The sequence below is a fragment of the Bidens hawaiensis genome, unplaced genomic scaffold (genome assembly GCF_021521415.1).
Source record: "Bidens hawaiensis isolate Kalapana, Puna unplaced genomic scaffold, B.hawaiensis_p1.1 tig00029072_1, whole genome shotgun sequence".
Lineage (NCBI taxonomy): Eukaryota > Viridiplantae > Streptophyta > Magnoliopsida > Asterales > Asteraceae > Bidens > Bidens hawaiensis.
The window spans coordinates 145,691-166,540 of NW_027505146.1; the positions used below are offsets into that span (position 1 = coordinate 145,691).

Here is a 20,850-nt window from a genome sequence, read left to right on the forward strand (position 1 = left end):
TGTGAAGCCAGTTTATGTGCTTCTAGTTTCTAGGCCCTTGTTTCTGAAGTTGACAACACCTCTATTGGTATTGATGACGGATCAAGAACAACGATCATTTCCACTGTTGGTTTTCATGTTTTGAACATTTTGATGTTTGAACTTTTGGTACTTTACTTTGAGCATTTTGTTATTCAAGTTTGGAATTGCCTTTGAATCTTAACTCTGTAAGAACTTTTGGTATTGATTAGATGATATTAAATTTATATAATAGCTTTTATTTATTTTACATGAAGAATAGTATTATTTTTCTAATACATAGTATATTTTGTTTTACTTAGTGCGCCTTTTTTTTCTTAGGCCCTCGCTATTTTTGCGCCTTGTGTCTAGGCCTCTATGCGCCTTGAGTGCGCCTAACGTCTTTGATAACTATGACTAGTAGTAGTACATTTGAGCAAAATTGCAGTTATCATCTCTGATGCACGGGGATGGCATAGAGGTTGGAGTACCGGTCCCGGGGACGGAAACGCGACGGAAACGCGTCGGAAACGTTTCCTAAACGAACCTGTTAAATGGGGACGGTCAACAAACGATTCCGAGATGTTTCTGTAGCCAATAGCATGGCGCAGTGGCCATATAGCATATTCCGGTGAAGAATTTCAGCGCCGGAAAACCAATGAAGAAGAAGGAAGAAGAAAGTAGCGGCTGTTAACTTTTCTAGGGTTAAATAAGTTTAGAGTTAACATTAACCCCTTGATCTTTTAGTTGTTTATATAGCCCCTAAGATTTGTTAACTTTTACATTTTATAAAATGTTAAATTAAGTTATGCATTTTAAAATTTAACCCTCTCTATCTAGACTAGTTTACATTTGGTCCTCAACTTATAATTTTATAAATAAAATGTTTAAAATTGACTATATATATAGATAAAAATTATGCATTTATTTATTTTTTATTGATAATTAATTACCTATGGCTGATATAAGTTTTTTTTGTAGTTTGCACGTTATATTAGTGTAAATCTATTTTGAACTTTGTTAATATATTTTTATATAATTTTTTTTGCCATACCCTAGCCGTACCCGTATCTTGGATTTTTGATTTTTGCCGTATCCTGGTTCCGTCCCCGTTCCCGTGCTACTTAGGTTATCATCAAGTCAGATATAAATCTGGAGGCCATTATGTTTTGAGTATTGTGTATCATGTGAGGTTCATTGTGTTTACCCTAATTTTTGGTAGATTTGTTGTGTACCTGCTGACTGTTGTATACTTGCATCCTTGACTGATGCGTTACAAGATTTGTATGATTTTCAGCTACACTAAAAAATGTGAAAATCTCAATACAATGGTGTCATTTGTCTGGTGGCTAATTGGTTTCTATTGGATGGTTGCTGGTGGTGAGGTTCTTCTTAACCGTGCTACACGTTTGTACTGGTATGCCTTGCACTAGGATAATTTTATTACAGTCTAGAACACAGAAACTTTTAAGAGTGTTACGATTCTTTTTCTTTCTCATAATTGCAGGGTGACTGTGGTGTTTCTAGCCTTTGATGTGTTCTTTGCAATCTTCTGTATTGTATTGGCATGCTTAATAGGGATTGCTCTTTGTTGTTGCTTGCCCTGCATAATTGCTATTCTGTATGCAGTTGCTGGCCAGGTAAGAATGAGAATCTTCTTTCTTCATTCTAATATATTCTTATTTGAGGTGGCAAAACATACGGTCAGGCTGGCTAAAAACAAGTAACTTTATGCTTTTATCAGCTTTTCAATTCTATAAAAAGTTAGATGACTTTTGACATATTCTTTCTGTTTCTTTCTTTAGCCGTTTTGGTGTGTTAATTCTAGGCATGTAAACGAACCGAACATTCAGTGAACAATTTGTGAGCCAATCAGCAGGAAGTTGTTTATGTAATAAATGAACGAACATGAACAAAAAAGTTGTTCATTTAGTTAAACGAATGTAATGAACACGTCTCGTTTGTTAGCATTTGCTCATTTAAATTCATTTATGTTTGTTAGTTTACGTTTGTTTTAAGTTCATTTGTTTACATTTGTTAATATACTCATTTAATTTTTTTGTCCCATAACAACTTAATATAGTTTTAAATTTTTAATAATGCCCAATACATTATTTTACATTTCTTTTAAATAGTTTTAGCTCAGTTATCTTTGTTCATCTATGTTCAGTCTTGTTCGATTGTTTATCTTCACGAACCGTTTGTTTATACTGTTAACAAACTAACACAAACTAGCATGAACATATGGATTTCTTTAATGGACAAAGATGAACAAGAAAGTTCTGTTCGTTTAATTGTACGTGTTTGATCATTTGCTCGGTTAACGTTAAATGGACGAATGATCAATGTTTCATGAATGTTTATAACATACTATATTAACGTACAGGAAGGTGCATCTGATTCAGACCTTAGTGTTCTTCCTAAATACAGATTCCACAGCATCTAACGATAACGAGGACAAACCCGATGTGGGAGCAGGGAGAATGGTTCCTGTTGAGTCAAACGGCGGTCAACTAGCTGTTGAGCGTGTTCTTCTACCTGAGGATGCTGTAAGTTTGTCAATTGGAAGGGTATTTTAGGTGTTTGACAATGATTAAAATGTTGCAATTTATTCCCAGGATTGTTGCATTTGTCTAAGCACATATGAAGATGGAGCTGAACTCCATTCGCTTCCTTGTAACCATCATTTTCATGCTACATGCATTGTGAAATGGCTGAAGATGAATGCAACCTGCCCACTTTGCAAGTACAATATTCTCAAGGGAAATGAACAAGTTTGAATAGTACTCGAGTCTATACGCATGTTAGAATGTATTTATTCATGTACATGAGAAAATATGTAAACAAATAAATTTGTGATGATGATAGATTCTGACCATTGCTTAAGTTGTTTTTTGTATGAGTTTGGTCATCTTGGTACAAATGCACAAAATAATGCTTATATATATATATATATGTGTGTGTGTGTGTGTGTGTGTGTGTGTAGCTTTAGTTTCAGTGGTATATTTGTGTAACCATTTGAAGTCATATCTATAGCAGTCTGTAGCTTTAGTTTCAATGGTATATTTGTGCAACCATAACCCATCGGCCATCACTACAATATTCATTGAGAACGATGAGCCCAAGCAAAGAACAAATGACAGATTATTCTACATGAAAACACAATAATCACAAACATTTTAATAAAAGAGATGTTTAAAAGTCTCGTGGCTCGGAGCTCGCACAGATTTAGCTTGGAAAAAGCTCATTCGATATGGCTCAGTTTGAAAACGACCTGAGCCGAGCTCAGGTCTCGGCTCAGTTAAAAAGAGAGTTAAGCTCGGTTTGGTTAGAAAGCGAGCTTAGCTCGGCTCGATTCATAACGAGCTGGTTTGGCTCGATTTGGTTTGAAACCGCCCCGAGCCGGTGCGGCTCAGTTAAAAAGAGATTTAAGCTCGGCTCGATTCATAACGAGCTGGTCTGGCTTGATTTGGCTTGCTCGTTAGCTCGGCACGTATTATTTTAATTTTATATACATACAATATTTATTAAAATAAAAAAAATAAAAAAAGGAGGGGAAATATATACTTAATGGTATGCTCAAATCCCAATTCCTGAGACTACCTCCAATGCATGCATTTAATGGCATGCATGTGATAAGGTGGAATGTGCATGTGAGAAGAATTGCATTGGAGATGTATGTATGTTGGAAGCATGTACTTCACTAAGTGCATGCAAATGAATATTTTAAGGCTGTATGCTATGGTGGGGGGCTTTGAAGCCCCTCTACGATGTCACGTCAGTGCCACGTGGGCACTTGGGGCATCGAAACCCCAAGGTATAGTGCCCCTTTATGGTGAGCGTGGCTTCGAAGCCCTTTAAGTAATATATTAAATATAATATAGTAATAAGATTTAAATTTGAATAAAAATAAAAACCATACAAATAAAAATAAAAAACATACAAATAAAAAAATAAAAATATAACTAATATTCGTCGTCCTCATTTGCATATTTGGCCAATATTTTTGCTTTTCTTTTTTCCATCACCGCCCGCGTCACAGGATCTAGATGCGATAGATCTTTTGTGAGAAACTCGAATTCCTTTTCTTGCTTTCGCTCCAAGTGAGCCTTTTGTCGTTGTTCATGCCTCACTTTGTATTCCGTAAGCATCGCCTTTCTTTCTTCATGCATTCTCATGAGGTCCTCTTGTTTTTGTTTTTTAGCGTTGGCAATCTCGGCTAGCCTCAGCTCCAAGTTGTCAAAACGCGAGCTCACGTCGGAACTCATAGAGGATGTGATTCTGGATGAAGATCCTCCATCTCTAGCCACCGCCTTGGCTTTATCTCTTCCTACCGGCCGTGGCAACCCATCCGGTTCATCAAAAATTAAGTCCGGGTCCAACTAGTTTAGATTAAGTTGACAACGACCATTGGACATGGGCTGAGACGGCGATTGATTGGCCAAAGTAGAGCTTGTCTTTGAAGGTTTGGACGTCGCGGTGGTGATGATGTCGGGACCGGATGCCACATTGGCGAGCTTATGCATTGTCTCCAAATTTCCAACATACTAAAATCTTTATTATAAAGGGCCTTGTGTTTTGAGCAAGCCTCCAACACGTCGGCATCACTCATGCCGCTTTTTCTCTTATTCATAACGCAAGTGTGAACGACTATGAAGTCGGTTATTTTTGTGTGTAATGCTTTCCATTTGTTGTAGACGGAATCATTCCCGCGATACTCGCCTCGACCCATTAAAGCAAAGAACTTGGTGCCTATTTCTACCCAAAACTCTGGCGAATGTTTGTCGTCACCTTCGATACATATAAAAGCTTAGTATTAGTAAACAAAAAAATATAACATGGAAAACATATAAATATTTTTATAATATACCTTGAATCGAATCTTCGGAAGAGTCGATCCACGCTAACGCCATTTCTTTGTCCGCTTCCCACATTTTTCTTTCGCCCTTTTCAGTGGTTTGAACGTCACCTGGGTTCTTTTTTTATGACTTCTTTTGGACAGCGGACTTGTGTTTCGGGTATTTGGATGTCGGGCATTTGTGTTTCGGGTATTTGTGTTTGTGGTACTTGCGAGGACATATACGGCATTGGCGACCGAAAGAACATATCGGGGGTAAACGGTTGCATGCGTGGAGGAATCATCGGTTGTTGTTGGTTTGCATAGAACGGTTGCTAAAGTCGACGTTATTTGCGAGCAAACTAGCCCACCACATACAACTCGGATCCCACGGGTTTGGGTTTGGGTTCGGGTTTGAGCTCGAGCTCGTGTTCGGGTTTGGGTTTGGGTTCGGGTTCGGGTTCGAGTTAGGATTCATGGTTAATTTGTTTTTGGTGTGAAGATGGTAAAATTTGGTGTGAAAATAAAGTTGTTTGAGTAAAAGTGAAAAAATTGTTTGAATTTATATAGAAATGGTTAATTATTAATTTTTTTAAAGGACTCCTTTTTTGACCGTTGGGGTGGGCCGCCCTCTCCACCTTCCTTCCACGCGCGGCCGTCCCCTTCATGCCAAACCCACGACGCCCATAGCGTCCAGTCTAATGGGCCACACAATAGAAAATCAAATAGTGATGTGGAAGAGAGAGAGGATGCATGTGGGAATAATGGGTTGGAGTTAAAAAGAGAAGATATAGTGCATGTGGGAAGGATAAGTTACTAATGACTAGGATGCATGTAGTAAATGCAGGACCTTGCATTGCGAGTAGTCTGATATAGACAATTTGGTAAATACAATTTTTAAAAACTTATTTTTATTCAGTTGAGCTCTTTATGTATTTTGTATTCGATTGAACACCTTATAAAACTTATATTTTGCATTTTGTTGAAACTTATTTAGTTATTTTTTTAAAAACTAAGCTAAACCAAGCTAGGCCAGCTCAGTTTAAAAGCAAGCCGAGCCCAAGCTTGCCGTTGCCCGAACTCAGCTAGGTAGGAACATCAAACAACGTAATCGAAAACGTAAGAGAGAGCATTTTGTGACTTGCTTGGGTGAGCTTTTCAAACTTGCTTATTAGATTTTTAAAAAACAAAAACTCTTAAAAATCTTCATTTTGAAGCTTTTAGGAAGGCAACAAGTGTTGTTGTGCGTTCCGTTTGACGGTCAAATGACGATCAGAGGCGCATCCATGGAAGCTTTAAAATCTTCCGCTCTGATTTCATGGAGATCCGTACGTCTCACTCTCTATCTATTCCATCTCTCTCTCTTCTATCTGTTAACCTTTCTCATATGATATCATTACAGACCGGTAAGCAACAGCAAACAATCCGTAACTGCATCCAGAAGACAGGGCTAACGCTTCATTCCGGCAATCAATCCACCGTGAGAATCTGCCCAGAGTCAGCCGGAACAGGAAGGTACTTCTATTTCCGTTCACATTTAATTCCCGCCTCAATTGATTTTGCTCAAGATTCGCCCCTTTGTACCACGCTTCGTAAAGACGGACACAGTATTCGCACCGTTGAGCATTTGCTATCGGCTTTGGAAGGGACCGGTGTCGATAATTGTCGAATAGAGATTACCAACTCCGATTGTGATGATACCACATCAGTGGAGGTAGCATCAATAGCTTGCAAGTATTTGAATACATGAAATTAGGCTTGTAAATGAACCCAACATTCATGAACTGTTCGGCGGGAAGCTTGTTTATTTAGTTAAACGAACGAATATGAACACATGTTTTGTTTGTTCTTTTATGTTTGTTTAATATTTAACAAATACATAAGTAGCGATATTTTTATAAATATAAACATACTACGGGCTCATTTAAACCACTAATCATGATGAATATTTTGGATAAATCTTGTAAACTTAAACAACTAGTTTAGATGTGTTTTTGGATAAATTGTGATGCATTAGACTTGTTCGTTTTTGCTCATTAGTGGTAGTTTATGTTCATTTAGTTAGTTAGTTTGTTTATGTTCGTTTAAGTTCGTTAACTGTTCATTTAGGTTTTAAACGAGCATACATAAACAAACACGAACATGCCCGTTTTCTTAGTGAACAAACACGAACAAAAAAATGTGTTTAGAGTATAGGTTAGTGTTTGTGTTCGTTTGGTTCATTTTCAGGCCTACATGAAATTAGGTTGTGATTTAAGATATTCAGCATTAGAAGTTGATTGTGTGATTTAGGTTCCAATTTTTGATGGATCAGCTAGAGAATGGGCGGAAGCTATTGACCAAGTAGGGTTGACTGTTGCCATGGACTCCAATGGCAGAAGTTGTGATAAAGTTGCACCTTATATTACTCAACCTGTTTATGTGTCGAAAGGAGATTCAGTTATAGCAGCATTTCCTGCTAGTGAAGAAACTAATATCAGTTATGGAATTGATTTTCCGCTGGTATTTATATTGTTTCTTTTCTTTAAATACAGCCACATTCACGCAATGCTACATTTTGCATACTGGCTAGGGTGGTACTTCCACTTAGCATATATGTCTATGAATACTATTTCAGGTATCAGATTTAAGCCTTCAATGGTTTTCTTCAAGATATTGCACTGGATCTTTCTACATTAAAGAAATAGCTTCTTCTAGAACCTTCTGCATTTATGAAGAGGTAAGGTGCTAATTCTCTTGGCCAACAGTTTTACATTGATGTCATCCTATGTTGGGATATTCAAACTCCAACTGTAACATCTTAGGATACCGCCACTTGAATATTTGATTTTGAGTTTCATTTACTATCATGATGAAATCGACCAAATTTGCATTAACCTTCAATTTTAAAGCAGGACCTATGGTATATGTTTGACTTTTGTCATGCTTATTAAGGAAAAAACAAACTATTGCAGGTGGAGAAAATGCGAAATGCAGGACTCATTAGGGGTGGTTCTGCAGAGAATGCTGTTGTTTTCAGGTGAGATGTTTATCAAAAGGTTGCCTTTTTGAGTGGGTGCTAAATGGGCCGGGTTCTTGGGTTGATGGGTTGTACCGACAGGGCCCTAAAAGTTTGAATAGAACCCAATTATGGTAAGTTACCTTTTTATAGATTAACATGTCGGTAGGCTTTTAAACGAATGGAGCATGTTCGTTTCTTTAAACACGAAGAATTAAAGAATTGAGCTTTTTTGTTCTGTGTTCGTTTATGTTTTTTCGTTAATAGCATTGACGAGCAAGTGAGCGAACACAAATTAACAGTAAACTGAATGTCAATCTATTGAGCCTAAACTGTAATGTGTTATAACTTAATTTCATAAACTAGTTGAATGTATAATGGGCCTAATTAAAAATTAAAAAGTGAATATATAAATGAACAAATGCAAACGAATGATACATGTGTTCATGTTCTGCTCCAGTACCAATAGCGGTTTGTTGAATCCGCCTTTGCGGTCACCTGAGGAGCCATGTAGGCACAAGATTTTGGATTTTATTGGCGATGTCTCTCTTTTTGCTCGTAGTGGTAGTCAAGGGCTTCCGGTTGCAAATATTATTGCTTACAAGGTTTGTATCATTAATCCTGCTGACACATTAGTTATGGATAATAATGTTTATATTATTATTATTTTGATTATATGGTTTTTGCAATCATATTTAACACATTTGTTCAAATGCAGGGAGGACACTCGCTGCATGCTGAATTTGTTCGGCAGCTAGCAGCTACTTCTTGAACACGGTTGTAGTATACACATGCAATACAAGTTATTGAAATTGTGACTTTTGAAATGGTATTTGTTTAAGATAATAGTCTTATTCTTTAGGAATTTGTTAGGTCAAAACACTATGCTTTGAGATCTTGTAATCTTCTCTATAGTATTAGGAATCTGTTTCATTTCTGTTTCCAGTTTTATATAAATACAATCTCTGATTATCAATAAAACATGTTCATTAATGATCTTTACTCACATCATGCCTTTGAAGGATCAAAATTCAAATTTTAAATGGGATTATCTTAAAAGTGAATATGAATGGGATGATTAAATCAAGGGATGCAAGTTCCGAGTCTCATTAAATTGTACATACTGAGTCAAAAACCTGAATTTGAAAGGTTGAAAACAAGACATGCCCAAATGTACATACCGAGTCTCATTAAATTATACATACTGAGTCAAAAACCTGAATTTGTTCAGTTCATTTTGGATGGTGTTTCTTTTTTAATGGTTTTGAGTATCAGTGATGGTTCTGGTGTTGTGTAAGTGTTTTGTTTGAGTGGAAGGAATTGTAAAGCAATTGATAGCTGCCGGAGATCATGATAAGATTACTGCTGTGATTAGTTTGTTAAACACATGAGTATACTTACCCAAATGATCACAAGATACATTGAGAATACTTACTGCACTTCTTTTACATGTAAAGTTGCAAGATTTTTCAACAATTAAAGGTGTCTCTGTCTCTTTCAGAATGTTCTTTTAGCCGCCATCACATTGTGTTTTATATAACGATGTTGATATGTATAACTTTAAGTAGAATTTGTTGATCTCTTTGCCATTTTTGTGCATGATATTTTTTGTTTTAGGAGGGGGGCATGCAGATTGCAAAGTAATGTCAGAAATTCCCAAATTGCCATTGTATGCAACCTATTAAGTATTAACAAGCAAACCTAAAACAACCCTAACTAAGCTGTCAAAATAACCCAACATATCTGACCCGTTTCTGATTAAAACAAATCCGTCTGAATGCCTTTTTTGACCGATAAAACCATTTAAATTCTTTCCCTACACCAACTTTACAACCCAAACCACAAACTTGACACAAATCCAGTACCAAACTCCCTGAAAGCAACCGTAATTAGAATCAGTTGATGTCCAAAATTGATGACAGATTTAGTTTAATAACTTTCAAAACAATTTATTAGTCAAGAAGAATAGACTCAAAAGCTTGATTAAAAAAAGAAAGAAAGAAAGAAAGAAAAAACATGACTCTGTTTCAATAAGCTAACTCCATGCATCAGAAAACAAACTTTCATTGAAAATATTTAGAGATCATAATGGGTTTCAAGTTTTCTTTATAATAGATAGCGGATTATGTAAAGAGGTTGAAGACATGGTTATCAAGAATTGAATGACTGATGGCAAAGTAAAGGACATAGTTGTGATTAAATTTAATAAAATACAGAATTGTGAATGATCCATGTGGCAGAATTATAATAATAATAGTAATAACAGGGGAGGTTTTCTATTTTCCTTTTCCGTACGTATTCTGATTACACTTGTCACAATCTACATGCTCAGTTACGTCGTTACCAGCAGCATCATGACGTTGGTATATTCATAAAATAAAATCAACAACACCAACAAGAAGAAGAAGAATTATTTGTGAAATAAATCATCATCATCATCATCATCTAAGAAGGTTAATCATTTATCGTAATCTCTATATATTACATTTATTACAAATTCCATGTTAATCAGATCATAATATTCATCCACTAATTTAGTAGGTTTTCAGAAATCTGCTATACTTAGGTTAAAACATGATTCACTTACAGACTTCATATTTTTCAATACGTTCCTGATAGCTAGCTAGGTAATTATTCTTCTCTTGTCAGTTGTGAATGTGTTCGCTAACGTTTGTTTTCATTAAATGTTTTAATACATTTTAATAATTTTTCTAGTTGTATCAGAATATGATATAAACAAGCAAATGTGATATGAGTATTATTTGATTAGTTTATATGTGAATTTAGCACATGAGTGTTATGAAAAAAGCAACCAACACTGACCATTCTCGGTTACCCAAATCAGATAAAACATTGTTTTGTGTTTGTGAACCGTTCACAAACAAGTGTTAGGATTAAACTCACACACAAACACGAAAGCAATAAACAAACACGAGGATTTAACGTGGTTCGGTCTAAACTGACCGACGTTCACGGGTGACAGCTAGGTATTCTTTATTGAGTGACAATGATTACAAGTACATAATGTGGTTTAAATAGATATCGAACTAGGGTTAATAAATTATTAAGCAAGAAATCTAAACCGGGCCGACCACCCTACACCCGTCTGCCCTTTGGACTTCAAATAATAAACCGGGCCAACAAGGCCTATGAACCCAACAACAAGTTCATTTCCTTAATGAATGATCAACACGAGCAAGAAATTTCCTTCGGTTTGTTTCCTAAACCGTTCGCTTGTCTGATAATAGCTTAACAAACAAACATGGGGAAGGCCTCGTTTGGTTTGGTTCGGTTTTTCTGTTTGGTTAGATTCGCTACAATATTGATTTTTGAGTGGATGAGTAGCTGCCAGATTTACAGTTTTTCTTTTTTTTTTTAAGATGAAATATTACAGACTATTAAGATGTAAATGCGCATGAATGTTACATAGATTGAGTGTGATTTATATTGTGTTGAATTCCATATATGAGACATCACTAATTAGTGAGACGCCTAGCGAAGAGTATCTTCATTTCTAATGCTGCATCACTTCATTCGTTTGCTTGATTTATTGTAACGAAATTACAAAATGGCTGATTGGCAAATAATTGTTTCTGATGTTTAGATGAAAGAGTCTCGAGACGGAGGCAATGCTGAATCACTTGTTTTAGAAATAGAAAATTTCAAGGTAAAGCTTGATGCTATTTGTATGTGTGACTGACTGTGTGTTCCACATTTATTTGATTAAATGATGTTCTATTTTTATGAAGGGGGACTTCTCATATGATGCTTTATTTGCCAACCTAGTAAACGGGCTGTTGCCATCTTTCGTAGAGGAAGAGGCTGACTCAGCGGACGCTACAACTGATACTTTGTCAAGTTCGAAGTCAGCTAAAGGATTATCAAGTCCCCTCTTTCCTGAAGTAGACACTTTGTTGTTAATCTTTAAGGATTCCTGCACACAATTAGTCGACCTTCGGAAACAGGTAGATATTAACTTTGTATTCTTCTTACCTTTCTCTTCTTTATCAATGAATATTCTTCTCTGCATTCATGCACTGGACACGTGTCTTGCTCTCATTTATTTATTCCCATGTTTATTCAAGATTGATGAAAGACTACAAAAGCTTAAAAAGGATGTTGTTAAACAAGACTCTAAACATAGGAAGACACTTGGCGAGGTAATTTATTCATCTTTTTTATTGAACTGGAACACTAATGGCTCAAATATATCTAGCATTTAAGAAGTATGCATTACATGCCACGATGAATCTTCGGTATACCTTCAACATTCTAATATGCAATCAGCAATTTCAGTTATAGTCTTATTATATCTATCTCAATTTCAGCTAGAAAAGGGCTTAGATGGAATATTTAGTAGTTTTGCGAGATTGGATTCACGTATTTCAAGTGTTGGACAGACAGCTGCAAAGATTGGGGATCATTTGCAGGTGAAGTTTTACTATTATCAGTATCTATTGCTTTTGGTCCTTTCAGTGGATGCTATTGGTTGCCAAGTTTATTTAACCTTTCTGTTCTTTATTACCAGAGTGCAGATTCACAGCGGGAGACCGCTAACCAAACTATGGAGCTCATAAAGGTATTCTCAACTCCTTACCGAGTTCCCTTGCAAATATTAATTCACATATTTGTTTTGGTCTTCCAGCACCTGATGGAATTCAACAGTAGCCAGGGTGACTTGATACAGCTTCCCTCACTATTCTCTGACGACAAGCGTGTAGCCGAGGCTGCTTCTATTGCACGAAAATTGCGTATGATAAATTTTTTACACTGTTTCAAAAACTTATGATTAGTAAAGTCTGGGAAACTGAATGTTTCAGTTTTTATCCTTCATTTTAGGTTCGCTTGCAGAGGAAGATATCGGAAGGCATGGGGCAACTATGCAATCTGTTGCAGGAAATTCAAATGCTAGTAAAGGACTGGAGGTTGCAATTACCAACCTGCAAGAATACTGCAATGGTATGATGTTATTAAGTTTTGAAGTTCTCAATTTTACCTTTTTTAATGCTAACATGTGAAGTTAGCTTGTGGTGAATGTTTATTTAGAATTGGAGAACAAGCTGTTGGCTCGATTTGATTCCGCAACTCAGAGAAGAGAATTGAATAATATGGCAGAGTGTGCAAAAATCCTTTCGCAGGTACCCGTCTGTCTAGTTTGCAGGAATTTTACATGATGCTAAATGCTAATTTCATGATATCCATTATAAACTCCAGGCAGTATTTAATATAATCATCAATTTGGATGATAATATCAGCCACAAATTCACTTTTGGCTTATGTGTGCAGTTTAACAGAGGCACCAGTGCCATGCAACATTATGTGGGCTTACGCCCAATGTTTGATGTAGAGGTGATGAATGAAGACTCTAGGTTGGTTCTTGGCGACCCGGATTCCACGCCTAACCATGAGGACGCCAACCTTGCTCTATCAGAACGATACAAACAAATAATAGGTATGGAATTTTTTAACTTTTTTTATTAACAATTTTTAGAAAAATGTTGGGTGTCTCGTATATAGAAAACTGTCATTCCTTCGACTGGATTACAGATACTGTCCGAAAAGAATCAAACACCATCAGGACTGTATTCCCTTGCCCCAACGATGTCATGTCAATATTGGTTCAGGTATTTGAAATGCAAAATCTTATAGTCTCCTCATAGGTGTCTGTAAAGGTCGTATTAGGAATTTACGACATGCATGTTGTTGCTGTGACAGAGAGTAATGGAGGACCGAATCCCAAACCTTTTAGAGAAGCTATTGGTGAAACCATCTCTTGTTAATCCACCTCTTATGAGACAAGGTGGATTATTGCTAGTAAGTACATTGATTGGCCACATTTGCTCATTTTGTGTTGATGAAACATGAATTCTTAGGTTTATGTTTTAGTTTTGCTTTTACGTTTGTGGTTTCAGTATCTCAGAAGGCTTGCAGTGGGATATGAGAGGACACAAGACCTTGCCAAAGATCTCCGCTGTGTGGGATGTGGTGACTTGGATGTTGAAGGTACTACCTTTTTAAGACACACTGCTATGTTTTTTTTTTTCTTTTTGGTCGATGACACCATAAATCAAAACCTGACATGGTAAATATATTTTTGATGGATTAAAAAAACTTGTTAGTTGTTACTGGTTAGTAAGAGAAGTAGATTTATGGATATAAGTTATAAGACACCAGAGTCAATTTTCTTATGACCTTACGGGGACACTAAGGTAGTGGTGGATATTAAATTTAGCTACAAAATCTTGTGTTGGTTTTGGTTTTGGTTTATTGGTGGGTTAGTTAAGTTAAATCCGCAACTACAGTCATTAGATTAAGAAAATAATAAATCAGTTTGTTGATTATATCGTCTTATATCTAAATCTAATATATTCATGACTAATAGGGATTTAAGTAGCATAATAAATGTTTGGTAGACTTTAGGGATGCATCAAAGAAGACAGTTGCAAGATTATACAAGAAGTTAAATTTATAACTAAGCATGCATTAAAACCTTGGAAGGTTTTGTTGAACAATTAGTAAGTTAGTGTAGCTTTTCCATACTGTAAGGTTCTAAATGTACTTTCTGTGGTCATGGTTGTAATAAGGCTGTTACGAGTCTGATAAACCTATTTTTTCGATTGGTTGGGTCATACTGTCTGTGTACGTATCCTGTTTAGTTTATAAAAAAAAATCCGACCATTTAACAAAACGTTACATCTTCCTGTTATTTGTAAGCATTGGGGAGAACTGTCACAAGGTCATGTGTAGTATCAGCATACAGTTCAATGTGATATTCATATGTCCATCTATGATGATCAACTATCCTTCACTATCACAAACTAATAGACAATTTAGAGTATATTATGCCATTCAATTACCTTAAGAGTTATGGACCAGATGGGATTTGGAAAATGATAGAACATGATGGTTATCCGTACAGGCCTAACAGAATCTCTGTTTACCGAGCACAAAGATATCTATCGTGAGTTTGAACGAGCCTCTATGAGACAACTCTACAAAGCAAAGGTTCTTATCAGCACTTTTCTCTCTCTTTCTCTGTTTGTCTTGGTCTTTCTTTCTCTCCCTCCACCTTACATCATGGAATTTTTTTTTATTTTATTTTTTTGAACGGTAAAAGTACATCATGGATTATGCTATGCAGATGGATGAACTGCTTGCTGAGGGCCAGCTGACAGCCAAAGGAGCTACAATATCTGTTACAGTGGTAACGGAGTTTGTGAATTGGAACGAAGAAGCAATTTCAAGATGCAAATTGTTTTCACCTCAGGTAAATCTTGATGCAAACTTTGCATGTTGCAGTGCATCTGGTTAAGTTCTTTTGGACTTTTCATGTAGTATTTAATTACATGGCATATTGCATTGTTCAGTGTTTATGGTTTTCATGTAAACAGTTGCAGTCTCTAAAGAGGCTGCGGTGAAAGACCACACAGGTTCATCAAATGAGATATTTTTGAATGCAAGAAAATGATGAGCAAAATTACTCAAAATAAAAGTTTAGATTTACAAGGAAATCAAATATAAAGAATAAAATATGGCAACATAAGATTGCAATAACTTGCTTAAGGAAAAAAAATATATATATTTTGGGAATTTACAAACCTTCTGAGATATGGATTCTCTCTCACACGCACGCATGCGAATGGGAAAAGTAAAAAACGCATGAAATATGAATGTATCTAAACTTGAAAATTTATATGCTTGTAACTGTTTTGTTTGTTTGTCTGTATACAGCCTGCTAATCTTGCAGCGAATGCTAAAGCTGTGTTTACTTGCCTTCTAGACCAAGTAAGTCGTCAACATCGTACACATGTCATTTTGTGATTGTTTATACTTGTCATGATTCCTTACTTTGATGCTGCAGGTCAGGCAATATACAACAGAAGGGCTTGAAAGATCTAGAGAGGGCCTCAGGGAAGCCGCTTCTCAGAGAGAGAGGTTTGTGCTGGGTCGAAAAGTGACTTCTGGCCCTGCTCTGGTGGTAATTCGTCTCTAGTTACTCCTTATTCAAACATACTATTTATATCTTTCTTTCAAAGAAATTTATTAAGATTAAGATTGTCTGTGTATCAAAAAGTAGACCACTCTATCGAGTTGCATAGTCATGACAAACCAAATTTGACATGTAGGCAGAAGGTACAGTTACTGCTGGTGAAAGCAGTTTTAGGTCTTTCATGCTTGCTTTACAAGGTTGTGGAAGCAGTGTGGCTATAATTCAGCAAGTATGCCGAGACGCTTACATTTGCACACTTGGTTTACTATTTGATAATATGACAATCTAAATGCTTACTTTAAAAAACTACTGGATTGTAGTACTTTGCCAAATCTATTTCAAGGCTTCTGTTACCGGTGGATGGTGCACATGCTTCTTCCTGTGAGGAGATGACATCAGCTATGTCCAGTGCAGAGAGTTCTGCATGCAAAGGCCTCCAACAATGCATTGAGATAGTTATTTCCGAGGTCTGCATTATTAAAACTTTGAGCTCTGTAATTTCCACACATTGTCATAGATGTATATAGCATATTTATGCGCATGTCTTTGACAACTGCCTTTGTTCTGCAGGTGGAACGGTTGCTTTCAACCGAGCAAAAGGCAACTGACTTTAAGTCACCAGACGACGGCCTCATGGCAGATCCTCGCCCTACAACTGCATGTACAAGGTTGTGCAGTTTAACAAACTTGAAATTGTTTTTCTTGATAGTATAATTCTTCATTATGGATTCTCTTGTTATTATTAAACATTCCTTCCATTAAACAAGGAAAAACTTTTATTTTGTTTAAAACGGTGGAGGTCTATAATGACATTTGTTTAATTTTAGTTTACTTTTTCCCCTTGTATGTTTTTATTCTTATTAATACTAACTTATAAAGTTTTGTCAGAGTTGTAGCATATCTCTCTCGTGTGCTTGAGTCCGCATTCACTGCATTAGAAGGTCTTAACAAACAATCTTTTCTAGGTGAATTGGTACGTCTAAATTTCTTCTGTACAATTGATTTATTGACGTATGTTAAGTTATTTCTTCTATTTCATCTGATCATAGCATCATAAGTAGACGCAACTCTTTCATGCACCACTGCATGATAGACATCACTGATCTTTATACCCTACAGTTTATTGTCCCCATATGCAACTAATGATGCTATTGTTTTTGTGACCGCCTGTCTTGACATTTGAATCAATGATCTGGCGTGCGGTAACTTATGAATGTTTGCCAGATCATCTTTGATGCGATATGCTTTTCTATCCGTTAGCTTTGTGAAACATCTAGCTATGTTCTCTTCATATGCTGGAGCGTTAACACAGTTACTTTGTTGATATAGGGAAACCGTTTGCACAAGACGCTGACTAACCAATGGTTAAAGTTCGCTTTTAATGCCAGGTAACATTCACAATTAGTGTAATAGTTTGAAAGAAAAACGCAGATGCTTCAAGATAAAATATAACTATATATCCACATATTAATGCAGCGGAGGACTGAAACTTAAACGTGACATCACCGAGTATGGGGACTTCCTGCGAAACTTCAACACCCCTACAATTGATGAAAAATTTGAATCGCTAAGCATGTAAGTTAAAGAAGTTGTTTGTCTGTCTTTAAGGAGCATCTTTGGCTCTCCATGCAATTTTCCTAAATGACTAATATAACCTTTAAATCATCAGCATGGCCAACATATTTATTGTTGCCCCTGAAAGCTTGGCAAGTCTAATTGAGGGCACTCCGAGCATTAAAAAAGAGGCCCAAAGGTAATCATTCTCTTAATAACGTCTGTCTCTAAAAATCTCATTTCCAGTAACACAATTTGTCCAAAAAGATATATGAGTTAAATAAATTGTGTTAAATATGATTAAGAAAGATAATTTTATATTAATGCTTTCTGTTTTGGATCCAAACATTAGGTTTGTGCAGCTTCGAGACGACTACAGAAGTGCAAGGCTTGCATCCAAGCTCAGTCATGTCTGGGCTTAACCCAGACAGCGTGCATGTTGGACAAAGATATTTTTTTCAGGTTTATATGTCCTGCACCAGTTGGTATCCATCAATCTTGATTTAAACTTATGATTTGTTTATTGTCTCTTGCAGCTTAAGATGGTACATTCAGATTATCTTTTTATGTTATAACGTAGTGTTTCTTAATTATTATATCTTTGGAATTTGTTGATCATGTTTTAGGATCATGAGTAGTTAAGTTGGACTTTGTTGACCCTTTTGTGTCAAGGGTTTCCAGGCTTTTATTTTATAGTAAGGGGCGTTTGATTATGCGTGTCCATTTGATGTTTATTTTCTTTTTTGGGTAACCCCCCTCGGGACCATTCCGTTTAGTTATAATAATCATGTGCCTAAAATGAAGAAAAAAGGGGTTGGCTAAAGAAACACAACTTACACAATATTCAACACTGGTGACATTTTGTTTCATTTGGGTCATATGATAGGAAGAAAATGTCGACATGCTAAAAATGATCGTATGAGGAGCTGTATGGGGCGGTGGTAGCCCCATACAGCTAAATTGTTTAATGTGTCAACTGAAAAAGTCATGTTACATGTTTTACCTTTTTCACCTTATCATGTGATGTGTAAATGTGACATGCTCTTATAGCATCCAAAATAGCGGGTAAGTTAAAATACAAAGCACAACAAAAATGAGAAGGGTGAGAAGGAATCTAATCCATTAATCTTAGAATTGAATTGTGGAGATTAATTTAAGAAAATAAATTGATGAGAAGGGCATAAAGGTAATAGCTCACTTTTGTTGACTTTCTCTTTCCACATGCAAGGCGCATGTCAATTCCTCCATCATTTTAAAACGCTCATAACTTTTTCATTCAAAATTATTTTTTTAGAAAAATTTTACCATGATAACAAACGTTTTTTTATTTTTAATATGAGTATCATATTGTTATATAAAAATAAAAAAAATTAATGGGTTTTTTATATTGTGTTATTGGTTGTTTATTATGATTTTTAATTGGGTTTTTCTATGCATTTTGTTATAGATTTTGGTCACTGTATTATCAATTGATACTAATATTAAAGATAACAGTTAAAACAAAGATACATCATTGTGTCTTTTTGTTTGTCATTGCGTTTTTGTGCTTATAATTTGTCTTTCAACTTATCATTGTGTTTTAGTCATTGTGTATTACGTTCATGTCATTGCGTAATACGTAGTTGTCATTGTGTTTTACGTTTCAGGTCATTGTGTTATATGTATTAATCATTGTGTTTTACGTTTCATGTAATTGTGTAATATGTATTAATCATTGTGTTTTATGTATTTGATAATTTGTTGTTATTTTATCATTATATTTACATATTATTATTACACAACCGTACTATTAGCATTTAAAAAAACACAATGATGATTTGAAAGACACAATGACGAAAAAAACACATTGACAAACAAAAAGACACAATGACAAAAAGACACAACGACAATGACGTAATTTTTTTTTAATTTTTATATAACAAAGTCATACTCATATTAAAGATAAAAAAAAGCTTGTTATTATGATGAAATTCTTTTAAAAAATATGTTGTATAAAAAGTTATTGACGTTTTAAAATGACGGGGGAATTGACATGTGACTTGCATGTAAAAGAGAAAATATGTACTATTACTTTTATACCCTTTTACCATTAATCCCCACTTGATACATGTCAATCAACAATGACTGCTCACACTTCTTATTTTTGTTGGTCTTTTTATAATTACTCAACCCCCAAAATAGCATGTGTTTGGAGGTTGATTTTTGGTGCTTTTCTATGTCCTTTTTTTTTTGTCTATTGTGAGAGCCACTATTAGTGTTCATCTTTTAAATATGTTCTTGAATAAAAACTAGAAAAGACGGGTGATGTGTGCATGCGGTGGCGCTGGGTGGGGGATGTTTTTAGGATTCTTTGTAGGATGGGTTTTGCTGTGTTGGATGTTTTTAAATAATGATGTTTTTATGATGCTGCAGTTGACTATGCATATAGAGATTTATTTGATATCATATGACCCGTATGATGGCTCAGACACAATAGTATAGATTTGAAATTGGTTCTAATTAACATAACACAAAGTCACCTCGGATACATCATGAGCACACGCCTGTTCACAACTTTTCTCGAGTACTATGCATATAATAAGCGCTATTGCATATTTACATTCTTCACATAGTCCATTTTTTGTTTTATTTTTCGTATCCAATTTATTTATTGTAATAAACTATTTTTGTTTGAGATATTGTATAAATATATATTTAACAAATTATTCATTATTGATAAATAAACTATTTTTTATAAAGGGAAAAGTGAATATTAAATCTACATGCAAAACCACCGAATACTAGATGTGCATAAAAAACGGGTTCCGTGCCCAACCCGGTGGATGGGTTTTGCCGTTTTAATTGTTTTTAAATAGTGATGCATTTATGATACTGTAACTAACCATGCATGTGAAGACTTGATTTGACATCATACGAACCCTTATGATGGGTCAGACACACAAGCATAGATTTGAAATTGTTTCTATTTAACATTACACGGAGTCACCTCATATACATCATGAGCACATGCTTGTTAACTTTTCTCAAGTATTGTGCATATATAATAAGCGTTATTACATATTTATATTCCTCACATAATCCACTTTTCGTTTTATTTTTCATATCCAATTTATTTATTGTAATAAACTATTGGTTTATTGAATTTTAATAATCCCTATAGACTGGTATTGGCCAATAATAATCCCTATTCATTTTATCGCCACTAACGGTCCCAATTTAAAAAAAGTTGGCTGTCAATGATCCCCCGTTAAAAAGGATTTAATGACGTTATACTTTTCTTCGAATTTCAAACTAATGTTTTAGGGCTTTTGATCGGAATGAGGATACGAGTCGTTTGAGGTAAAACTTAGTTCGAAACGGTGCTCCAAAAAGCCGAAACAATGCTTTAATTCGGGTGCTTGAACTTCCAATTAACAAAAATCAAGTCGTTTGAATCATCGTTTCGAGCTAAGTTTTACAACAATCAACTCGCTT

At 35.4% G+C, this 20,850-nt stretch overlaps 2 protein-coding genes and 1 pseudogene across 3 annotated transcripts; all 3 read left to right on the top strand.

Annotated features, from left to right (window-relative positions):
• Positions 1–1,157: 1,157 nt before the first annotated feature.
• LOC143611070 (E3 ubiquitin protein ligase RIE1-like) lies at positions 1,158–2,922 on the top strand (annotated as a pseudogene). Its single transcript, XR_013149702.1, has 4 exons — positions 1,158–1,414; positions 1,505–1,637; positions 2,384–2,546; positions 2,616–2,922. The product of XR_013149702.1 is annotated as an E3 ubiquitin protein ligase RIE1-like (transcript).
• A 3,177-nt stretch (positions 2,923–6,099) lies between these two features.
• LOC143611075 (putative UDP-3-O-acyl-N-acetylglucosamine deacetylase 1, mitochondrial) lies at positions 6,100–8,699 on the top strand. The gene is made up of 7 exons (XM_077085378.1): positions 6,100–6,162; positions 6,237–6,548; positions 7,127–7,336; positions 7,452–7,553; positions 7,789–7,853; positions 8,293–8,437; positions 8,551–8,699. Exons 1-7 carry the CDS (start codon positions 6,100–6,102, stop codon positions 8,602–8,604), a joined length of 951 nt encoding a protein of 316 aa, XP_076941493.1. The 3' UTR covers positions 8,605–8,699.
• A 2,737-nt stretch (positions 8,700–11,436) lies between these two features.
• LOC143611071 (exocyst complex component SEC10a-like) lies at positions 11,437–17,798 on the top strand. The gene is made up of 24 exons (XM_077085376.1): positions 11,437–11,499; positions 11,582–11,797; positions 11,918–11,992; positions 12,161–12,262; positions 12,361–12,411; positions 12,478–12,583; positions 12,672–12,791; positions 12,879–12,970; positions 13,119–13,284; positions 13,380–13,456; positions 13,548–13,646; positions 13,745–13,835; positions 14,752–14,837; positions 14,974–15,099; positions 15,564–15,617; positions 15,694–15,810; positions 15,959–16,051; positions 16,143–16,289; positions 16,393–16,490; positions 16,711–16,795; positions 17,152–17,210; positions 17,299–17,397; positions 17,492–17,575; positions 17,729–17,798. The coding sequence occupies exons 1-24, from the start codon at positions 11,437–11,439 to the stop codon at positions 17,796–17,798; spliced, it is 2,376 nt and encodes a 791-aa protein (XP_076941491.1).
• The last annotated feature ends 3,052 nt before the right edge of the window (positions 17,799–20,850 follow it).